We start from the raw sequence: 20,721 nt of genomic DNA, 5'->3' as shown, positions 1-20,721 counted from the left end.
CATACTTCTCCTTTAATTTGATTATTATTGATCCTTTCTCGTTCCCAAAAGTTGTGTTCGCCATTTCTCCTTCAAATTTTGCCCGATCTTCACCGAACCCCATCACACAGCATGTGTGGACTGTCCCGCAACAACAAAACTTATCGAACGTTTTTTTGAGGACAGAGGACAGACTGTGTAGTCCGTGAGAAATCAAGGAAGTTGAAAAAAAAATGCACTTTGTATTATATTGTCCCTGCTATGGTACTATTAGCAGTGTTGGGAAAGTTACTTTCAAAATGTAATATACTACATATTACTAGTTACTTTAATTTGAAAGTAATAAGTTACTTTACAATATTACTGTCTGTGTTGAGTAACTCGTTACTTATTACACTACTTTTTTGGATTACTTTGGCCAAAACAACAGCAGTAACAGAATGACATGGCCGCCCCGGAAACATCCCGAAAAATAATTTCAACCACCTTGAAGTAAACAATCCAAAATTCGAAATGTTATTATTTTCCTTTGTTATTGTCATCTATAGTGGTTATTTGCATAAAAACACACAGTTTGAATAGGAAATTATTGTCTTTCTTGAATAAGTGCTTTGATAAAAAAGAAATGTTTTAACTCAATTTGTAACTTGAGTTACTTGACAAAGTAACTGGTATAATATTACTGAAATCCTATAAGTAATAAGTTATATTACTGAGTTACTGCTAAAAGTAATATATTACATGTAATATGTTACTTTTCTAATGAGTTACCCCCAACACTGACTATTAGGCAGTATTTTTAATAAGTAGAGAGAGAGAGAGAGAGAGAGAGTGAGAGAGAGTGAGAATGTGTGGTTGGAAGACTCCAAAAAACTGCAACTGTAATAGAATATCTTTATCTTTATCAGAGGTGGTGCCATCACTGAGAGGGAGGTCCAGATAACATACGGTAGTTAAATATATTGCCTGGCGTAGCCAGTGGCATCCAAAAAGGATAGCATATCACTTTTGGTTGGGGGAGGTGAGACAGAGGTCGGAGCAGGTATTAACACTATTATTGCAATCTCTCCTTTTTTTTGCCTCTAAGTAGAAATCCAAGATAATTCACTTGAAATATGATGATATTATGATATGATCACTTGTTGGCTTAACTGAAGCTTGGAAAGTGAGGCTTGGAGACCTTTGTCAGCCAGAGTATCCAACAGTCTTTTTCATAGGCTTCTTTACCCCATGATCTTATCTTCATTTAGCTAACTGTAATGTGGTGACACCTAGAGGCCTCGTGGTTAATAGCTTACATTCACATGTCCTCTGAACTACAGTATATAACCACCTCCCTGGAGCTATCTCTCGACCAGCTCCTTCCCACCCCAATTCCACTGTACCAGGAACCCTATTAGACTATAAAGACCTTACATACAGGTGGACACCATCATTTCCCAGCCATGTACAAGGCTGAAGGGAGGTTATATGCATTGCTTATATGATTGAAATGTGTCTACATAAAAAAACAATAAAAAAACAATTATGACCAATTTTGATAAAATAATCTTTTTCAAAGAGCTGCCCAGCAGGTTACATTCTGGGATTTTGCATCACATCTTATGGATGAAGATATCAATTGATGATTAGGCCTACTGTATGATTCCTGATGATATGGACGATATTGGCCGTCATTGAAAATAATAATTTGTTCTTAATTAACTTGCCTGATTAAATAAAGGTTGATGATGATGATGATGATGATGAAAGATACATCTGACAATGCAGTATCATTATAAAGATACATCTGAGCATGCAGTATCATTATAAAGATACATCTGAGCATGCAGTATCATTATAAAGATACATCTGAGCATGCAGTATCATTGAAATGTGTATAATTTAGTTTTCTTTCTTTTCCCCAAATGTCATCCATCCATCCATTGTTGGCCAATGTATGAGCACAGTGTCACATTCTCAGAAAAATAACCATTATTGCAATGACATCCTCAAATCCATCTCACACTTCTTTTTGGGGATGTTTGTCTTTGGATTTGAAAACAGCAACGAACTAAGATCCCTAATGTGATTGTCAGTTGTGTTGAGTCACAACGTGTACAGTATGTGTAGACTTCAGACTACTACTAGAGGTGCGGTTGTCTGTGCTTTGCTGCCTCCCTTTTGCTTAATTTAGAGGCTCCACTGGCTAGTTGGCACCAGTGTTGGGCAAGTTACTTTCAAAATGTAATATACTACATATTACTAGTTACTTTCATTTGAAAGTAATAAGTTACTTTACAATATTACTGTCTGTGTAGAGTAACTCGTTACTTTCGCACTACTTTTTTGGATTACTTTTACCAAAACAACAGCAGCAGCAGAATGACATCGCCGCCCCGGAACCATCCCGAAAAATAATTTCAACCGCCTTGAAGTCAGTGTAAACAATCCAAAATTCTAAATGTTATTCTTTCCTTTGTTATTGTCATCTATAGTGGTTATTTGCATAAAAACACACAGTTTGATTAGGACATGATTGTCTTTGTTAAGTGCTTTGCTAAAAAAAAAAAAATGTAACTCAATTTGTAACTTGAGAGTTACTTGACAAAGTAACTGGTATAATATTACTGAAATCCTATAAGTAATAAGTTATATTACTGAGTTACTGCTAAAAGTAATATATTACATGTAATATGTTACTTTTGTAATGAGTTACCCCCAACACTGGTTGGCACTGTTTGAGGTCTGAGGAAGGAAGGCAGAGGTTTATTATCTTCTTGGCAGTTTGACTTGGGCGCTGACTTCCTCCAAGCAGCAAGGTTCTTACACCCATATCAGCCAACTCTCCAGATAGCTCTCTCCTCCCCCTCCTCTCCTCCCCCTCCTCCCCATATCAGCCAACTCTCCAGACAGCTCTCTCCTCCCCCTCCTCTCCTCCCCCTCCTCCCCCTATCAGCCAACTCTCCAGACAGCTCTCTCCTCCCCCTCCTCTCCTCCCCCTCCACCCCATATCAGCCAACTCTCCAGACAGCTCTCTCCTCCCCCTCCCCGCAGCAAGGTCACTGCAGCATCACATGACTCACTGTCTCCATTACGCAGCACTATATGTACATTTTCCATTCCAGTGTTTCCCAACCAACACCAGACCACTACCCAGCCCCAAATGCCCCTGCCTCAACCTCAACACCAGTGTTGGGGGTAACTCATTACAAAAGTAACATATTACATGTAATATATTACTTTTAGCAGTGACTCAGTAATATAACCGATTACTTATAGGATTTCAGTAATATTATACCAGTTACTTTGTCAAGTAACTCAAGTTACAAATTGAGTAATTAAAAAAAAAAATCAAAGCAGATACAATAATTTCCTAATCAAACCATTTTTATGCAAATAACCACTATAGATGACAATAACGAAGGAAAAGAATAACATTTAGAATTTTGGATGTTTACACTGATTTCAAGGCGGTTGACATTATTTTTCGGGATGGTTCCGGGGTGGCAATGTCATTCTGCTGCTGCTGTTGTTTTGGTGAAAGTAATGCAAAAGTAGTGTCATAATAAGTAACGAGTTACTCTACACAGACAGTAATATTGTAAAGTAACTTATTACTTTCAAATGAAAGTGACTAGTAATATGTAGTATATTACATTTTGAAAGTAACTTGCCCAACACTGCTCAACACCAGCCCAGTGCCCAGGCCAAAATGCCCCTGCCTCAATCTCAACACCAGCCCACTACCCAGCACAAAACGTCTATCTTCCAGAGCCGCCGGAGCAGCTTAAATCTGAACACACAGCCAACACAAAAAGGTGAGGTGGGACGATGGGCCTTCATGTCAGTCAACCTGTGGCATGATGCTGCAATGAAAAGTAAAAAAAAAAGTGTAGGTGACCAATTAAAAATTTTGTGATGAAAAAAGAAAAAAAATAGTTTAAAACATGATTAAGCTGAAAATAAAAATGTGTTGAAATTGTAGTGACATTGTGTGGAAAACTGTTCTAAAATCTTCTGCTGAATATAAACTGCAGTCTTAAATGTGGTCGTCATACTCAGTGGAACATACAATGTGTGGCCTGATGGGTATCTGTGATAAAGATGTGTCCTGCCCTCTAGTGGTGGAAGGAGTCAGATACAGGCTTCTGAAAACTATGACGTAAACTTCAGTGGATGAGCAGAAGCTTGATGAAATGGCTTTGTTGTTGCACCACATAATCCCCCTAACTGGTCTTCATCTCCCTCAGCCTGTTCACCATCAGCCTGTTCACCATCAGCCTGTTCACCATCAGCCTGTTCACCATCACTTGTGCTCTCAGATATTGACCACCAGTCCAGAACCCTGAAATGTCCAGAGAGAAAGTGGGAGACATGATACCACTATAACCTCATCATATGCAGGCCTCTTAGCTGTATATTATGCAGAATAGCTATAGGGGACATCTTGAATTCATTGGAAAAGGATGCGTATCTTTTTGCCGTGTATGTCTCATATTGTGCAAATAATATCTCTGTATTACCCGAGGGAGAGGAATAGCAGCAGCAGCAGCAGCGAAGCAGCAGTCAGATAGGCGCTGAGAAGCACAGGCAAGGGGAGGAGGGGGAGGGAGTGGTGAGGACCACCAGGCACTATCCGCTCTCCGGGGAGCGGAGACAGGTTCCAGTATCTCCTGCAGCTCTGCCTGGCCCACCACAACCTGGACTGCCAGTGGGAGAAAGAGGTGGAGAGAGATGGTGGGAATGAATATTGGGGAGGTGGCTGTGAACACAAATGAGACATAAAGGATTTGGCAAAGGAGAGACGGTGGAACAAGCAAACAATTGTAGACGATAAGGAGTTTGACGTATGTTTTCTTTTTGAGGATACAGTACAGTACTGTACAAGAGGGGAAGATTCCTGATTTATGATGTCTTTAAATGTTGTAATAATTCCTTATGAGATGTTCTGTTCATTATCATCAAGCCAGTCGTAGGCAAGGCAAGGCAAGACATTTATTAATATATCACTTTTACACAATTCAAATGTGCTTTACATTAAAAAAAAATACATGATTTGTCTAGTAAAATGACATAAAAAATAAAGAAAATGTAGTATAAATACTAAAGCACGCCACAAACACACACAATTCATTCTAGCCCTAGCAATCAACACTGAGTTCTTCCTTGAGTTGTGCTCAGAAGAATGTCACAGTTTGTGGTGATATTCGACTGGTATGTGTTGTTAGTGTTACCTGTGAGGTAGTAGTACAATCTGACTAAAGAGTGCTGGTAGAACTCACACTGGTAGGTGTCCTGGTGGTGCAGGCTGGCTGAGGGGATGGTGTAGGGCCTGTCCACCCCCACAGTCACCTCTTTAAACCCATCCACCTGTCAGAAATGTAATAAAGCTGGTAGAACATTCTGCTGGCATGGATCATGTAGGCCTATGTGATTATGCACCAGGGTCGGGGTCAATTCATGAATTACCTAATCCAGGGGTTTTCAAAGTGGGAGGCGGGTCTTCCCCCAGACCCCAGGGGGGGGGGGGGGGGGCTCCCAACCGTTTCAGGGGAGGCTCAGTCAATGGAAGTGAAAAAATATTACATTTGCTATTAAATTAGCTATCAAAAGGAGATGACATAGAATGCCATACATGTGTGTAATTTGATTCAGAGATTCAGTAGTTTGGGGGATTTTTATTGTTTTCCCACTTTCAGAGTCAGAAACAAAAAAAGACAGAACTTTTGAATGTATTTAGTGTAGTCTGGAGTAGCCTATGTCAAACAGCAATATCAGGCTATCTTGGCTCAATTGTTGGGTGTCGAATGAATGAATGAATGAATGAATATTTTATTTTCGTGTCAGGACAATTACATGACCCATCCCACATGGGATTATCAGACACATCAACATTCAGTATCTAACAAAACATAACATTCCGGTATGTTACCCAACCAGAAGCTTCCAGTGCAGCCCAAATTAGAGAGTATATATACATGCAGACATAATATATGCCTATACATATACATTCATACATACCTGCACATATAATACGGGAAAAAAAAAAAAAAACGCTTTAGAAAGAAATTCAGAGAATGCAAAAATATTATCAAAAAGAAATTCGAGTAGAACTCCGTTCTCACTATCTATCATATTTGTGTCTATGGGATGAAATAACATAATCATGATCCCATAGAAATGCAGGAATTGAGCAAAACTAAGCAAGTGAACTAGGGGGAGGGTACCTTCTCCAAGGCTTTGTCTGAGGGGAGGCCCACAGTGTAAGACTCTGAAATCCCCTGACCTCATCTATCCATTTAGATTCAATTGAAGAACTGAGGAACATTTGAAAGAGGTGGGGGACGGACTTCAGGAATATCCCATTCATTTTTTTCCATACCACATAGCTGAAATTAAATGTGGTGTTACTGTATATTAGGGCATTCACTAGTGAATTTTACTAGTCGACTAGTCGTCCCTAAAGGTAGTCGACTATTCGACTAGTCGTTTTTTTTTTTTATCCTTAAGAAAGAACATGAGGTATTTACACGACATACATGGACTATCATATCCCTTAGAACACGGCTCTCTTGAATACTCGATTCTGATTGGTCAATCAACAATATTCACCGGTCATTATTTCTCGACAACCGACCGCTGCTCTGCCACACCTGAGATTAATCAGTTGATAAGAGCATTTTGTCTGCAGACACTACTAATTAGGCCAACCAGTTGCAGCTGTGGTGTCTTGTGTGCCAATTACGAATGAAACCGCTTTGTCGTTGAAAACGCTATTAAAAAATCTATTTGAATAATTATTTTTGTCAGATTATTGAATGATTTAGTTGTAGGCCGTGTTCTAAGCGGGATAATGTATATTGAGGCGGTGATTACTGGGAAATAATGACCTTCAGGTGAACGATTAAGCCCTCCGCTAGCGCGTCGGGCTCAATCCACCTGTCGGTCATTATTTCCCCCGTAATCACCGCCTCAATATACATTATCCCTTACATATCCCATATCCGCCACAAAGAACATCAAAACACAACAAAACAAAACAAAACAAGAAAACTGCATAAGATACACAATAATCCAAGAACAAACAAGACTATTGGACAAACAACCAAACAAAAACAATGCATTCAGCTCCTATCCTGATAAGCCTAATTTTTGGGTCTGAGTTTTCAATATAAAACGTCAAATGATTTCAGTGAGTCTTCTCAGTACTTTTTGAACATTTTCAGCAATTTTTTATGAATACCGTGATAATACGATAACCGTGATAATTTTGCTCACGATAATCATGATGTGAAATTTTCATACCGTTACGTCTCTAGCCGGCACCCTGCGTGGCAGCTTGCCGCCTTCAGTGTGTGAATGGGTGAATGTAGGCACATTGTAAAGCGCTTTGGATAAAAGCGCAGTCCATTTACCATTGAAGTGGGAACATGCTCACCCTCCATCTCACAGTAGATGGCTGAAGGAGTCTCTACTGTCCATCAAACTTGAGAAGCTTAGATTCTCCATCAAGATCTCTCCTGAATCATATCGAGTCATTGACGTCCCTGCCTGGTCGTGACGACTGAGCTTAATTTATGTTATTTTTATTTTATTTTTTATTTATTTATTCTTACATGTTGGTGAATTTATTTATCAATCATTTATACGTATTCATATTTTATTTATGTATGTGTACTTTGTATGATCACCATCACTGTATTGTTATCAACATGACCTGGTAAACATATCTCTCCTTGGGAAGGGGTGGGGCTATGGGGAAATGGGGGCGGGGGGGGGGGGGGGGTGTAATTTTTTTAAGGAAGACTTCTTTTTCTTTTTGGAGTATGACTTGTCAAAAATATCAATTCTTCCAATAAAGAAAGTTATTTAAAAAATGTTTGCTGTAAATTGTAGGATTCCAGTCGTTCAGACAGACAGACATCATGGATACATCAGGCACTTCCAGGCCCATGCTGCTGAGCTCATGCCCCATCACTGCACTGTACCTGCAGCCCCTTGACTTACAAAGCTATATAACAGCTTTGAATTAGAATCACGTTTATTTAAAATGATTCATTACTAAGTCGTATGTGCTGTCTCATCAATTCAATCTGTTAAAGTATTGCTGTTTTGATAGTTTACATTTACATTTACATTACGTCATTTAGCAGACGCTTTTGTCCAAGGCGACTTACAATATCACATTTTGTCAACAGTACACAAAACAACTATGCAACACAATCAATGACAGCTAAGATATTTTGATAGACTAGCACCATGTAGGAAGTAGTTTGAGAAGGAATAAGTAACATGTAGCATTAGTAGGTTTGAGAAGGATCCCCCCCCCCCATATAAGTGAATTTTGATTGGATTATGTCCAATTTCAGCCACTGCCTCCCCTTCTTAGCCAATTGGCATGAACATAAACACACATCTTCACACACACACACACACACACACACACACACACACACACACACACACACACACACACACACACACACACACACACACACACACACACTTGACCTCCATGCAAATGTCAGCCTCCTAGGGTGAAAACTGTGCCTGCTAAAGGGTGGTGAACTTTTTGTGGACTGACCAACCGATCAATCAAACAACCAACCAACTGACCGACAGAGTGACTTATAAAGCTGCTGGTCGCAGCTAAAAATAGAATATATCATATCAGTATAATTAAAAACATCACTTCTGCTTTTTTTGTTAAACTTTTTGTTTGCCTTTCTGCCTTTTGTGTGTGTGCCTCTATCTCCTTTAAAAAACAAAACAAAGCAAGTAAAACCATAAAAGTAACAATCAATTAATCATTTTTCTAATTACAAAACAATTAGGATCCGATCACCCAAAACCCAGAAAGGTGTGTATGAGCAAATTAGTTTTTACAGACACATATAGTTTAACAATAGGGCAGCAACTGGAGAGAGCTGTTGCTAACAATTATATAATGCAAACATACAGTATAATCAGTTGCTGTTTAATTTAACTTTATAGGTAATATGCAAACAACATAGGGGGGGGGGGGGGGGGGGGCTTGACGGAAAGGGCAGAGGGAAATCTGCCTATGTTCATTTGTCATACATTGCCTGTCTATACTTTATACAAATGTTCATCAATTTAAGTAGATATTATGGGAATTATGAAGAAGAACAAAGGTCCAGAGTGCTCGGAAGTCCACAACTGGTGTGGTGAAGGTGCTCTTTGATGAGGATCACAAAGGTTCAAAAAAGAAAGGTCCAACGCACACTTCTGGCAGAAAGTAAAAAGCCTTTATTTACTGTAGATGGCAATTTCATTTTGGAAGGCTTAAAAACATAGTTAGTGCATGTTAAAAGAGCTGGGACATGACCCACGCGTAGCGGCACAAACAGCCTTCTTCAGGGTATGGCCATGTGCATTGTCATATATATGTATAATATATATATATATATATATATATATATATATATATATATATATATATATATATATATGTATGTGTATATATATATATATATATATATATATATATATATATATATATATATATATATATATATATATATATATATATATACATACATATATATATATATATATATATATATATATATATATATGTGCATTGTCATATATATGTATAATATATATATATATATATATATATATATATATATATATATATACATACATATATATATATATATATATATGTGCATTGTCATATATATGTATAATATATATATATATATATATAGTATACATATATATGACAATGCACATATATATATATATATATATATATACATACATATATATATATATATATATATATATATATATGTATGTATATATATATATATATATATATATATATATATATATATATATATATATATATATATATACTGAATGATGAGGTTATTTTGTCTCCATCAGTTAGAAGAAAATGGCAGAAGAGAGCATTGGTGCCAGCAGGAGCAGGAGGCTGACGCCGACGCTGCTGACGCTGTTGCACATGTCACCCTCACAGCAGCTCACATCTTTTCCCATGGCTGCTGCTGCCGGTCCCTGCATCATTCCTGAACACATGGACTTGGAGGCGCAGCCCCTCAGGCCCTGCCCTGCCACTATGAGAACGAAAACAATGTTAGCGATGGGCTTAATGTTTGACCCATCTGTTCTACTGCATCACTCAACATTTCCTCTGAGCTGAGGAATGTGAATTGGAGTGAGTCGTCTGACGTCATATAGACCTGTTTACCTGTTGCTGAGATGCAGTGGTCCTCATCCCCCAAGCACTTTAGAACACTCATGCAGTCCCCCTGCTTATTGCAGCCATAGCACTTCTTACCGTTGGGAGAAGGCGTACTGGCCGCTGGAAGATGAAACTTAGATTGTTTATAGTGCTTCCATACATCAATATATGCCTTGTTGAGCAATTCAGCAGACACATCCCCCCCGCCCCCCCCCCACCCACCCACACACACACACACACACACACACACACACACACACACACACACACACACACACACACACACAGATTACAATAACAATGACAACACAAGAAAATAATGTCTTGAGAATAGAACAAATAAATGTATGTTACAGTGTCTTAATTGACAATTTTCCAGATTAAAGGCATGGGCGGAGATTGCGTGATTATCAAAACAGTAAATATAAGGAGGTTACCAGGGGCAGCTTTGTTGCAGAGTTCAGTGGAGCAGCACTTGTTGCTTATTGAGGTCCTGGAGACTCCAAAGTTCAGGGAGCCGCTCATACACTGAGCAGCCACACCACAAGACATCATGGTCATTTTAGAAAGTTCTGTTTGACCTGCACAAAAAACAATAGCCTTTGTCAAATGATGTCAAATACCAGACTCTTAGTTGCAGAAAAAAAAATGCACAGCTACATACCCATGTATACACCCATGAAAAATGTTGTACATTGACCCAGGGAACAAGGTTTGGTCTCTGTGGCTGTGCAGGCTCCTGAGGGTCCAGCGACGCAGTCATAGCATGTCAGGGTGTAGACTGAGGGAACAGGTGAACAAGTCAGACAAGCTCAACATGACTTTTTTGTAATATCAACATGTAAAGCAGAGTGATGAAAGCAGACAACAAGGCGGTGGCAGTCTGCACAGCCCCTGCATATATACATTGAGTATAATATAATTTAAAAGGGGACAATGCACATTAATTAACATGAGCACCTGAGTCCATCATGTAAATGTGTCTGACTTAGCCATACAGGCTAATTTTCATCTGCAGTCCCTGGCAGGATAAAGTTATAAAACATTAATAAACGCAATGCAGGAGTACACATAAGCACAGACAAAAGCATAGATTTGAGCTGGATGTGGACAGTTCTGACAAAAGCACCAAAATTTCCCCAAATGCTACCCATAGCCATAGCTCTCCATTTTTGATAGGATCCAGTTAAAAAAGGAAAAAAAAAAAAAAAAATTTTTTTTTTGAAAGGCCATAACTTCCACGATGTTTGTCGGATTTGCAAGCAAATTTTTTCCACGTGTTCAGCTGACCTTAGTCAGGCCGCAGGCCTCGTGGGATAACAACATATATTTGCCACAACACACTGGCTCTCATGCTATATTGCTTAAATATACTATATATATACTATATACTATATATATACTATATACTATATATATACTATATACTATACAAAACCCTTAATACTCAAAGCAAAACAGATAACAACCCACATGGAAAGAATCTATATGTACCCTATATGTTTTAATATAGGGCCACATATAGTTTTCCCATATATGGTGCATACATAAAATTGGCCGTTTTCCTATATTATATGTACATATATGTACCTATATGTATAGGTACATATATGTACCTATATGTACATATAATATAGGAAATCGGCCAATTTTATGTATGCACCATATATGGGAAACCTATATGTACATATATGTACCTATATGTAGGATTAAAAAAAAAAAAAAATAGCAGCGCACACGGGATTCAAACCCCATTCTCCAAGGTTCAAGCCGTGCGCTCTAGTGCTGAGCTATACTTTTTCTTACACCAACCAGAGAGCCGGGCACATTATATACTCTCTCGCACACAACGTAGACCACAATTGTCAGCGATCGGGAAGTTATTTTATGTGATGCGTACGATCGTAACAGACTAAAATGATGTTGTGTGTGTGTGTGCATCTATAGTCTGTAGGCTGTACGGCTTCAGAGGTTAACTTCATTTAACACCAGAGACTCAGGAGGTAGGCCTACACAGAGCCTCGTATAGTCTGTTACAATAACATAGTGTGCCCAGAGCACCTCGTTCCGCACTTGGTGCAGACCGGTGCAGACTTGCTTTGGTCTAGTCAGTCACAGCTAGTAAGTACTTGCGCATGCTCGTTGCTGCAGGAACTGAATTCATTATTTTATAGTATTGCGCTAAACTATTAACCATAGTTGTGTCCTGGAAGCTTTTTGCTGGCACCACATAGCCTATAGTCCCATATTTATGATATTTCATGTGACATAAAATGCGTTGAAATGTAGTTTTCGTGTAGATCAGATTTCAACTCTCAGTTACACAATAAAAGACAATAAAATGCCAATTCACACACTATCAATATTGTCTCTATTCCAAACTACAACAAATGTTTTAACAATATGATGAACCAAATTGTGTTTTTTTACACGTTTACGTTGTAACCGCATTTTAGCCGGTTGAAAAGAGGGTGAAATTAGGTCTTAGACGTTCAAACCCAATATCACCCAGATTTAAACTAAAAATCAACGTTGAAAAAACGTTTTGTGCTCGCTGGGTATATATGGATTATGACACAGTGTATACAAACAGATTTGTAAATGACCTATATAGGAGGCATATACCTTGTATTGTGTACATATATGGCCTATATGTGGATATAAAGAAGTGAGACCTATATGACCTGTATTATGAACATATAGGGCCTTTATGTGTATATAAAGAAGCTATATAGGAGACATATATGCCCTGTATGTGCACATATAGTACCTATATGTGGATATAAAGAAGCTATAGGAGACCTATATGCCCGGTATATGCACTTATATGCACCTGAATCTGGCCTATATGCAACCTATATGCGGCATAAATGTGGCCTATATGCGCATATATGCACCTAAATCTGGCCTATATGCAACCTATATGCGGCATATATATGGCCTATATGCTCCTATATGCGCATATATGCACCTAAATCTGGCCTATATGCAACCTATATGCGGCATATATATGGCCTATATGCTCCTATATGCGCATATATGCACCTAAATCTGGCCTATATGCAACCTATATGCGGCATATATATGGCCTATATGCTCCTATATGCGCATATATGCACCTAAATCTGGCCTATATGCAACCTATATGCGGCATATATATGGCCTATATGCTCATATATGCTGCATATAGGTTGCATATAGTTGCATATATGTTCATATAGATTCTTTCCATGTGGGAAGACTTCAATCAAAAAAAATCCTACCTTTGGGGAGAAGTACACTCCCTATGATCAGAATAAGAAGATGCATTTCAGGATGGTGGGTGGAGTCCAAGTGGCTCAACGTTTGGGCAGTCAGCTTTAATAGTTTAAAAGTAGGAGGAGTGGTCTCAGGATGACATTGTATCTCTTGTTGAACACAGACATATGCTATTTGCAGGGCCGGCTCTAGTCATATTGGAGCCCTAGGCGAGACTTGATTCCCCCCCCCCCCCCCCCCCCACACTCACACACACACACATACATCTGTGAATCACCAGCATTTATTATTAGGGGTCCAAGCACGAAGTGCGTGGATCCCTATTGTATCTGTTCCGATTTTTTTTATTTTATTCTTCTTCTCCGGTAAAACTGTATGTACAGCAGAAACTGTAATGCTCAGCGTAGCCAGACTGGGCACATAGATTGTAAATGTGCCTCACTACTCAGAAAAAAAAATGACCCATATCGGCCAGATGGTGGCGCTATAACAGTCCATTTCGCGTTATGGTCCATATCTTCTGAACCGTGTGTCCTATACTCAAAATTTCACTTCTCAGGGATTCCTTGGATCAATACGCATCTATCCATCTAGGCCCCGCCCATTTGTGTGTGCCTAGATTTTCCGCCATTTTGAATTTGATCAAAAACCTACTTTTGCGAACTCCTCCTAGACCGTTTGGCCAAATCACACAAAACTTTTTCTGGGTCATCTATGGACTACCCCGACCTAAAGTTATTAAAGGATTTTGGATACTTGAAACCGTTTTGAAATGATAAATGTCTAAACTTGTGTGTATTTGCTTTTGTTCTTTTCCTGCCCTAAAAGTGTGTGGATCTCAGAAACCATACGCCCCACATCACCCACCTTTCCACATAGTTTCAAGACATCACCCACTACTCAGAGTTAAAAATTACACCAATCCACCAGATGGTGGCGCTATAACAGCCAATTTCACGTTTGTCGGTCCATAACTTCTGAACCACGAGCTGTAGAATCAAAATTCCACATCTACTGGCTTCCCTGGAGCATCATGCATCTAACCTACTAGGCCACGCCCATTTCTGTCTGGTAGATTTTCCGCCATTTTGAATTTGATCAAAAACCTACTTTTGCGAGCTCCTCCTAGACCGTATGGCCAAATCACACAAAACTTTTTCTGGGTCATCTATGGACTACCCCGACCTAAAGTTATTAAAGGATTTTGGATACGTGAAACCGTTTTGAAATGATAAATGTCTAAACTTGTGTGTATTTGCTTTTGTTCTTTTCAGTTTTAATTTCAGTTTTCAGACATTTTTGTCGGGTGTCCAAAAATATATATTTTATCGCTCCATAGTGACGCTTCAGTGTGAAATGCTTTGTACACAGACCTGCTTGTGGCTGTCGCTTCTGCGACTCTACTCTCAGGTTGGAAGTGCCACCATACCATCTACGTTAAATTAGTGACAACATACCGAACCACAACTTACCAAACTATGTGACTGTCTTGCTTTAATGTGGATACAAAGGATCACTGGGTCGGACATGTTGAAACACACATTTCAAAACTCAGTATTTGCAAAGATCGCCGTGGTGTTTCTCCTCTTCCAGGGCAGACAACCTGCCACCGCTCATTGTGACGCAATTAGTTTCTGAAATGTTGCCACAAACGAAGTCCACACATGCAGAGTCCTTTGTGTGTGTGTGTGTGTGTGTGTGTGTGAGAGAGAGTGATTGTGTGTGTGAGAGAGAGTGAGTGTGTGTGTGTGTGTGTGTGTGTGTGTGTGTGTGTGTGTGTGTGTGTGTTCGTGTGTGTGTGTGTGCGCGCGCTTATGAGCTATTTATTGATCCGGGAAGTGCGAATCTGTCAATATATTTCCAACTCGACTTGGCCGAAATGAAGCGGAGCTGTTTTTCAAAGGGAAGTCAAACATGAGCGGCAGTATCGCGCTGTATTAAGGCCTGTGTCCACCTAGCGTCTTTTTCCGACATTAAACGCTGGGAGTGCGCTGGGGACCGCTGATCTCGGCGCACAATATAACAAGGAAGCAGTCTGAAACTAACGTTAGCTCAGTGCGGTAGTAGCTTGATAGCTGACAGCTAACATTAGCAAACAACACACATAGGCTACAGTGATTTAGCTCAACACTCACCAGAAATATTAAGTGTCTAGCCAATCTGCTCCCACAATTGAGCCTTTCTGTCTCTGTTGCGATAGTTTTTTCATATGATTAGTTGCCAGAAAAGGAGCACCCAACACCAGCGTCTTTCTGAAAAGTTAAAATAATTTCAGCTGGAAGCGCTGGGAGCGCTGGGAGTCGGGCTCACAAAAACACCGTGTGCGCTTGCATACGCTCTCCCCCCATTGGAAACAATTGAAAATAGATGGCGGAGCTGATGAAAAGACACTAGGTGGACACAGGCCCTTAACTCATTGAGTGCCAGCCACTTTTGGAAAACGGATGCTCCCAGTGCCAGCCCTTTCAGAGCGTTTTCAGTGATTTCTCGAGGCCCACAGAATATTGTGTGATATTACTATGTAAACACGGAACACGCACAAAGAACGAGGAGACTCTATTGTATCATCAGCAAAAAAAAGTTTATTGATATCATTTTCCGTTCTTTAGTTATCAGCAGTAGAAGATAGGTTGTTTTCACCAAAAACAGACGTTTCAAATTAGAAGTAAGGGATAATGTATATTGAGGCGGTGATTACGGGGGAAATAATGACCGACAGGTGGATTGATCGTTCACCTGAAGGTCATTATTTCCCAGTAATCACCGCCTCAATATACATTATCCCGCTTAGAACACGGCCTACAACTAAATCATTCAATAATCTGACAAAAATAATTATTCAAATATATTTTTTAATAGCGTTTTCAACGACAAAGCGGTTTCATTCGTAATTGGCACACAAGACACCACAGCTGCAACTGGTTGGCCTAATTAGTAGTGGCTTGCTGACAAAAGGCTCTTATCAACTGATTAATCCAGGTGTGGCAGAGCAGCGGTTGGTTGTCGAGAAATAATGACCGGTGAATATTGTTGATTGACCAATCAGAATCGAGTATTCAAGAGAGCCGTGTTCTAAGCTGAGATAATGAGCCTTTTGTGAAATGAAGCATTTCAAGCACATTCACTGACTCTGAAGCTAATATTTTCTGATGTAGTGACGTGGTGTAGTTGTGTGGTGCCCTGCGTGCCCCACCCCCCTCTCCCCCCCCTCAGCTGCAAACTCCTCCCCACACTAACACACAGCCTAACACGCACCCAGCGTCTATTTTCGGAGCACTCCGTTTTTGTGCGCCGGCTCCCAGCGCGACACCGAAAAGCCAAACCGGACTGCTGAGAATGGTTTGGCCCTTCGGCGTCGGGTGCTGCTTTTCTGGCGGCTAATCGTGTGGAGAAACTATGCAGCAGAGACAGAGGGGCTCAGTTGTGGGAGCGGATTGACTGCTGTTCGCAGCTAACGTTAGCTCCAGCCAGAGCAATCTATACGGCTCTGGCTCCAGCATCGGTTTCCGTTTCATCACGGGGCTTCTTCTGCTGTTTTTCCTCACCTTTCTCTAATCTGGAGAGCACTGTCGCCACCTAATGGGTCCGTAAAATAGCTTGTACACCTTCAACATCCACCATATTTTTAGAGGAGATGCATGAGGCTTTGATCCACGTCCCACCGTCAAAAAACGCATTTGCCGTCTTTAGACGTCATTGGCACTCTACGTTACTATTTGCATTGACGTCGTTCGACGTCATTGGCACTCAATGAGTTAACACATTCACTGCCAGCCGTTTTTTCAATACTGTAGGTAGCTTCTGCCAAGGTTTTTTTTTGAGGATTCTGGCTCATCTTTCAAGAGCCGAGGATTCTTTTCTGTTAGGATTTTGTGAACACAAAATATCTCAAAAGAACTAATAGAATGTGTGCTTTCTCTGTCTAAAAGAGTTAGTTTGTAGAGTTAGTAGTTATGTAGGCATTAGCAGGTGAATACAGCATGGTTTCAGCGTCTGAAAATTTAAGCTGAGATAAATGGCTTTTTGTGAAATTCGATAGAACAGTCACTTTAACCATTTATTTTTGGCGTAAGACGTCAGACATCTAAACAATAGTTTTGAACAGTAATTTCCTCCATAGCAGCAGGAAACCCCCCTCTCCTTCAAACTCCTCCCTCCGTGTGTGTTCTCCTCCCTCCGTGGCTGCAGCGGTACAAGCGAGGCTCTGCCTGTCTGTGCTGCCTGGCTGCTGGCGGCCGCTCTTTGGGCGAGTCTGCATGGGGCTCGTTCCTTTCGGTTGTGAGCTCAGCTGGAATGAAGCTGCGTGCGATTGTGGGCTTTCTGCCGGTGTTTCAAAGTGTGTTGCACCCATAATCTATTATGCAAATTTGCAATCCCCCACCGCCAGCTCCCAGCGCGAAAGCGTTTTCGCCAATCCATTTTACAGTATGAGAATGGTTTCCTCGCGCGTTCCCCTGCAGTTTTGGCTCTGCTTTTTCTAGTCTGGAGAGCACTGTCGCCACTTAGTGGGTCGGTGGAATGGGTTGTACACGTTCGGTGGCTCTCATATTTTTATAGGAGATGTAAAAGGGTTAGATCAACGTCCCACCGTCAATTTTTTTTTTTTTTTTTTGACGAGTTGACTCGCCATTGGCAGTCAACCGTTGGTTTCTGCTTGACGAGTTGACTCGCCAATGGCAGTGAACGTGTTAAGCTGCATAAAGTTCACAATCTTGTGATCTATTTCAATGATGACAAAGCCCAGTTTCCCCACTGGAAATGCCTGAAGTCAGTAACTTGAGGGGAGAGGGCAGCTTTAGTCGCTCGCGCTTCCACACTCCCATTCTAACGTAACGCACTTCCTCACTGCAACTCTGCATTGATGATAGGTAACCTTAATTGTAACTGTAAAAAGTATTTTAAAAGCACCTCTTATGCGCTAAATACCCCGCTGCACTTGAGCGCACCATAATGTCTGTGCTGTGCAGTGCAGTGCAGAGTAAGATTCCTTTTGGATATGTCATTACGCACAGCCTTGCCACATCAGGACATCAAATTATGCTGCTAAAATTGGATATTAGCAGATAATTCAGCAATCAACTATAACTCACTGAGAAACTTTTATCACATCGCAAAGAGGGAAATTAATTGAGAAAACTTGATGGACAATGGACTTGCAATAGGCTATTCACCAGGGGCAGTTCTAGACCTTTTTTGGGTGGGCTTTAGCCCACGCAAAAATAGTCTCAGCCCACCCAAAAAAATAGAGGCAAAAAAAACGTTTTTTCCCCCCCGTTTTTCCCCCCCTCCAAATCCATGGTGGTCATTAGTAGCAGTTTAAAGTACATTTTCTCAGATTTATTGGTGTCTTTCTAGTCACACAATTTAATAGTCAGTGTTTCCCATACACTGATCTATTTGTGGTGGTACACCCTACATAGATTTTGACCCCCACAAATACTGCCACATATTAATTTCAACTAGTTGACTGCAAACTCCTGCTTTAGTTCTTACAGTATATTATTATCTTATCGGAATATTATTCCAGCCAATAAGTTAGGAAGTTCCCTTTTGATTTAATTTTACTTTTGTTTTGCGTACAAAGCAAAATGTTACTTTACTTGAAACTCCCCTGAAGTGATTTTGGTATTATTTATGCAAGCATAATTCTACCATATAGTAAGTAACCTGTATGCAGAATATATATAGTATATATAGGGAAACAATTATTTTTTCATCGCTGTAAAACCACAGAACGGTAAAGAAGATATTGATGTGTGTAGTTCTTCATAGATCTAGTCTCTTCTTTTTGATCTCAAAGTGCGCCAGTTTGATCCATTTTTACTTGAAACTGTACAAAATTTTCTTCCGGGGGGGCATGCCGGAAGGCCAGAAGGGCACCACAGACGATCTGTCAACAAGCTCTCTCCATCTCTCTCTGTCCTCGGCACGAGTGAGTCCACTCTATTACGCATGGTGAGAATTACAGCATCTTGCATGCCTCGTGCAAACACAGCGATTGCGAGATGGGATTGGTTTGATTGATGTAACACCAGGGCCTGGTTGTTCCATCAATTAATGATGCACTGCATCATGAGTGCATCTGATGCACTGGCATTTCCTATTTGCTCTTGTGTTTAGTCCGGTTTGCTTTCACAAAACAAACAAACCGTGCCAGGGTTCACTTGAAGCGAACCGAGACCCAAGTTTTCAAACGGATCAGAGTTCATTTCTTTGTTGCGCCCCAGAGTTCGTTTACGCTTTCACACCACCCCAAATGAACCGGACTATCTGAGGAAACGAACTCTGGCGCGTTTAAAGCAGACCAAACAGCTTATATGTGAAAGCAACCTAAAAAGCTGTTATATTAAGGTGAAAAAGTTACTGATTGGGGCTTTAAATATTTTTCGATTTGGTACCAAAATGAGGCACGTTATGAACAATAGACACAGGGGACTGGTGGCCATCTGGGATTTGAAGTCAAATCTGAATTCCCTCCACACCTGAAAATAAACCTCATGGTATTCACTACGTATGTTAGAAGTGTCCTGCTTTTCTCAAAACGTGCACAATTGTTGTGGTTATCCGCTGTACTAATGGGGGTTATGATGTTTACCTATTGTGCAGTCTTTGGCAACCTTTTGTGGTACCTCAGCAGGGAGATGTAGACAGTCTTGAACAATATAATCATGTTGAAACATAAAAAGAGGAACAGCTTTTAAGATGATGGGAAACGGCTTCCCATTTCCTTCTGCATTTTCAATTTCTTTCTGACAGGCCTTTTCTTAATCTGACACCGCTACAATATTCTCGATTATACTAAAGTAATAAAACATGTTTTCATGAAGTTAGAAAAAACAGGGTGTGCATCAGTGAGAACACTCCTTGTTGATGATTGGTGTCAATCATTTGTTCAACATCTCATCTTATACAGCTCAGATCTCATAATATTAGGCAGGTAGGAGCTATACGCTTATTTAACATTCAGAATTTTAGTAATCCTGCATATTTAGACAGCAAAAGTTAATGATAAATATTGAACTAATATGAGTACTAATTATGGACTAATCAGATTCTAACATCTATAAATAATACGAAATAAGTAAATCATGTTTAATTCTAACTTTAACGAACTGCTAGTGATGGTAGCCTATATAAACAAGTTAATGTTACTGATATCAAAAATGTTTGCACTACTGAAAAAATGTATATAACTAAATTTAGTTAATAACTAGTGGACCTGGGAGCACTCAGTAATTATGTCATCAGTGAGTGATGTCATCAGT

General features: G+C 40.0%; 2 protein-coding genes across 2 annotated transcripts; both read right to left on the bottom strand.

Moving 5' to 3' along the window:
* Positions 1 to 4,480: 4,480 nt before the first annotated feature.
* Positions 4,481 to 7,936, bottom strand: spaca6 (sperm acrosome associated 6; the record flags this gene model as incomplete). Its single annotated transcript, XM_083662669.1, is given in 4 exon segments — positions 4,481 to 4,627; positions 4,629 to 4,666; positions 5,196 to 5,331; positions 7,895 to 7,936. Coding segments are annotated over 4 exon segments (363 nt in total).
* A 1,829-nt stretch (positions 7,937 to 9,765) lies between these two features.
* On the bottom strand, positions 9,766 to 13,540 carry LOC310800183 (urokinase plasminogen activator surface receptor-like). Its single transcript, XM_083662771.1, has 5 exons — positions 13,462 to 13,540; positions 10,863 to 10,979; positions 10,636 to 10,779; positions 10,205 to 10,318; positions 9,766 to 10,070 (listed from the first exon to the last, which is right to left on the bottom strand). The coding sequence occupies exons 1-5, from the start codon at positions 13,505 to 13,507 to the stop codon at positions 9,880 to 9,882; spliced, it is 612 nt and encodes a 203-aa protein (XP_083518897.1). The 5' UTR covers positions 13,508 to 13,540; the 3' UTR covers positions 9,766 to 9,879.
* Positions 13,541 to 20,721: the final 7,181 nt, after the last annotated feature.

This window comes from Poromitra crassiceps (assembly GCF_964638095.1).
Source record: "Poromitra crassiceps genome assembly, chromosome: 29".
Lineage (NCBI taxonomy): Eukaryota > Metazoa > Chordata > Actinopteri > Beryciformes > Melamphaidae > Poromitra > Poromitra crassiceps.
This window is presented reverse-complemented; position numbering and strand designations above follow the sequence as displayed.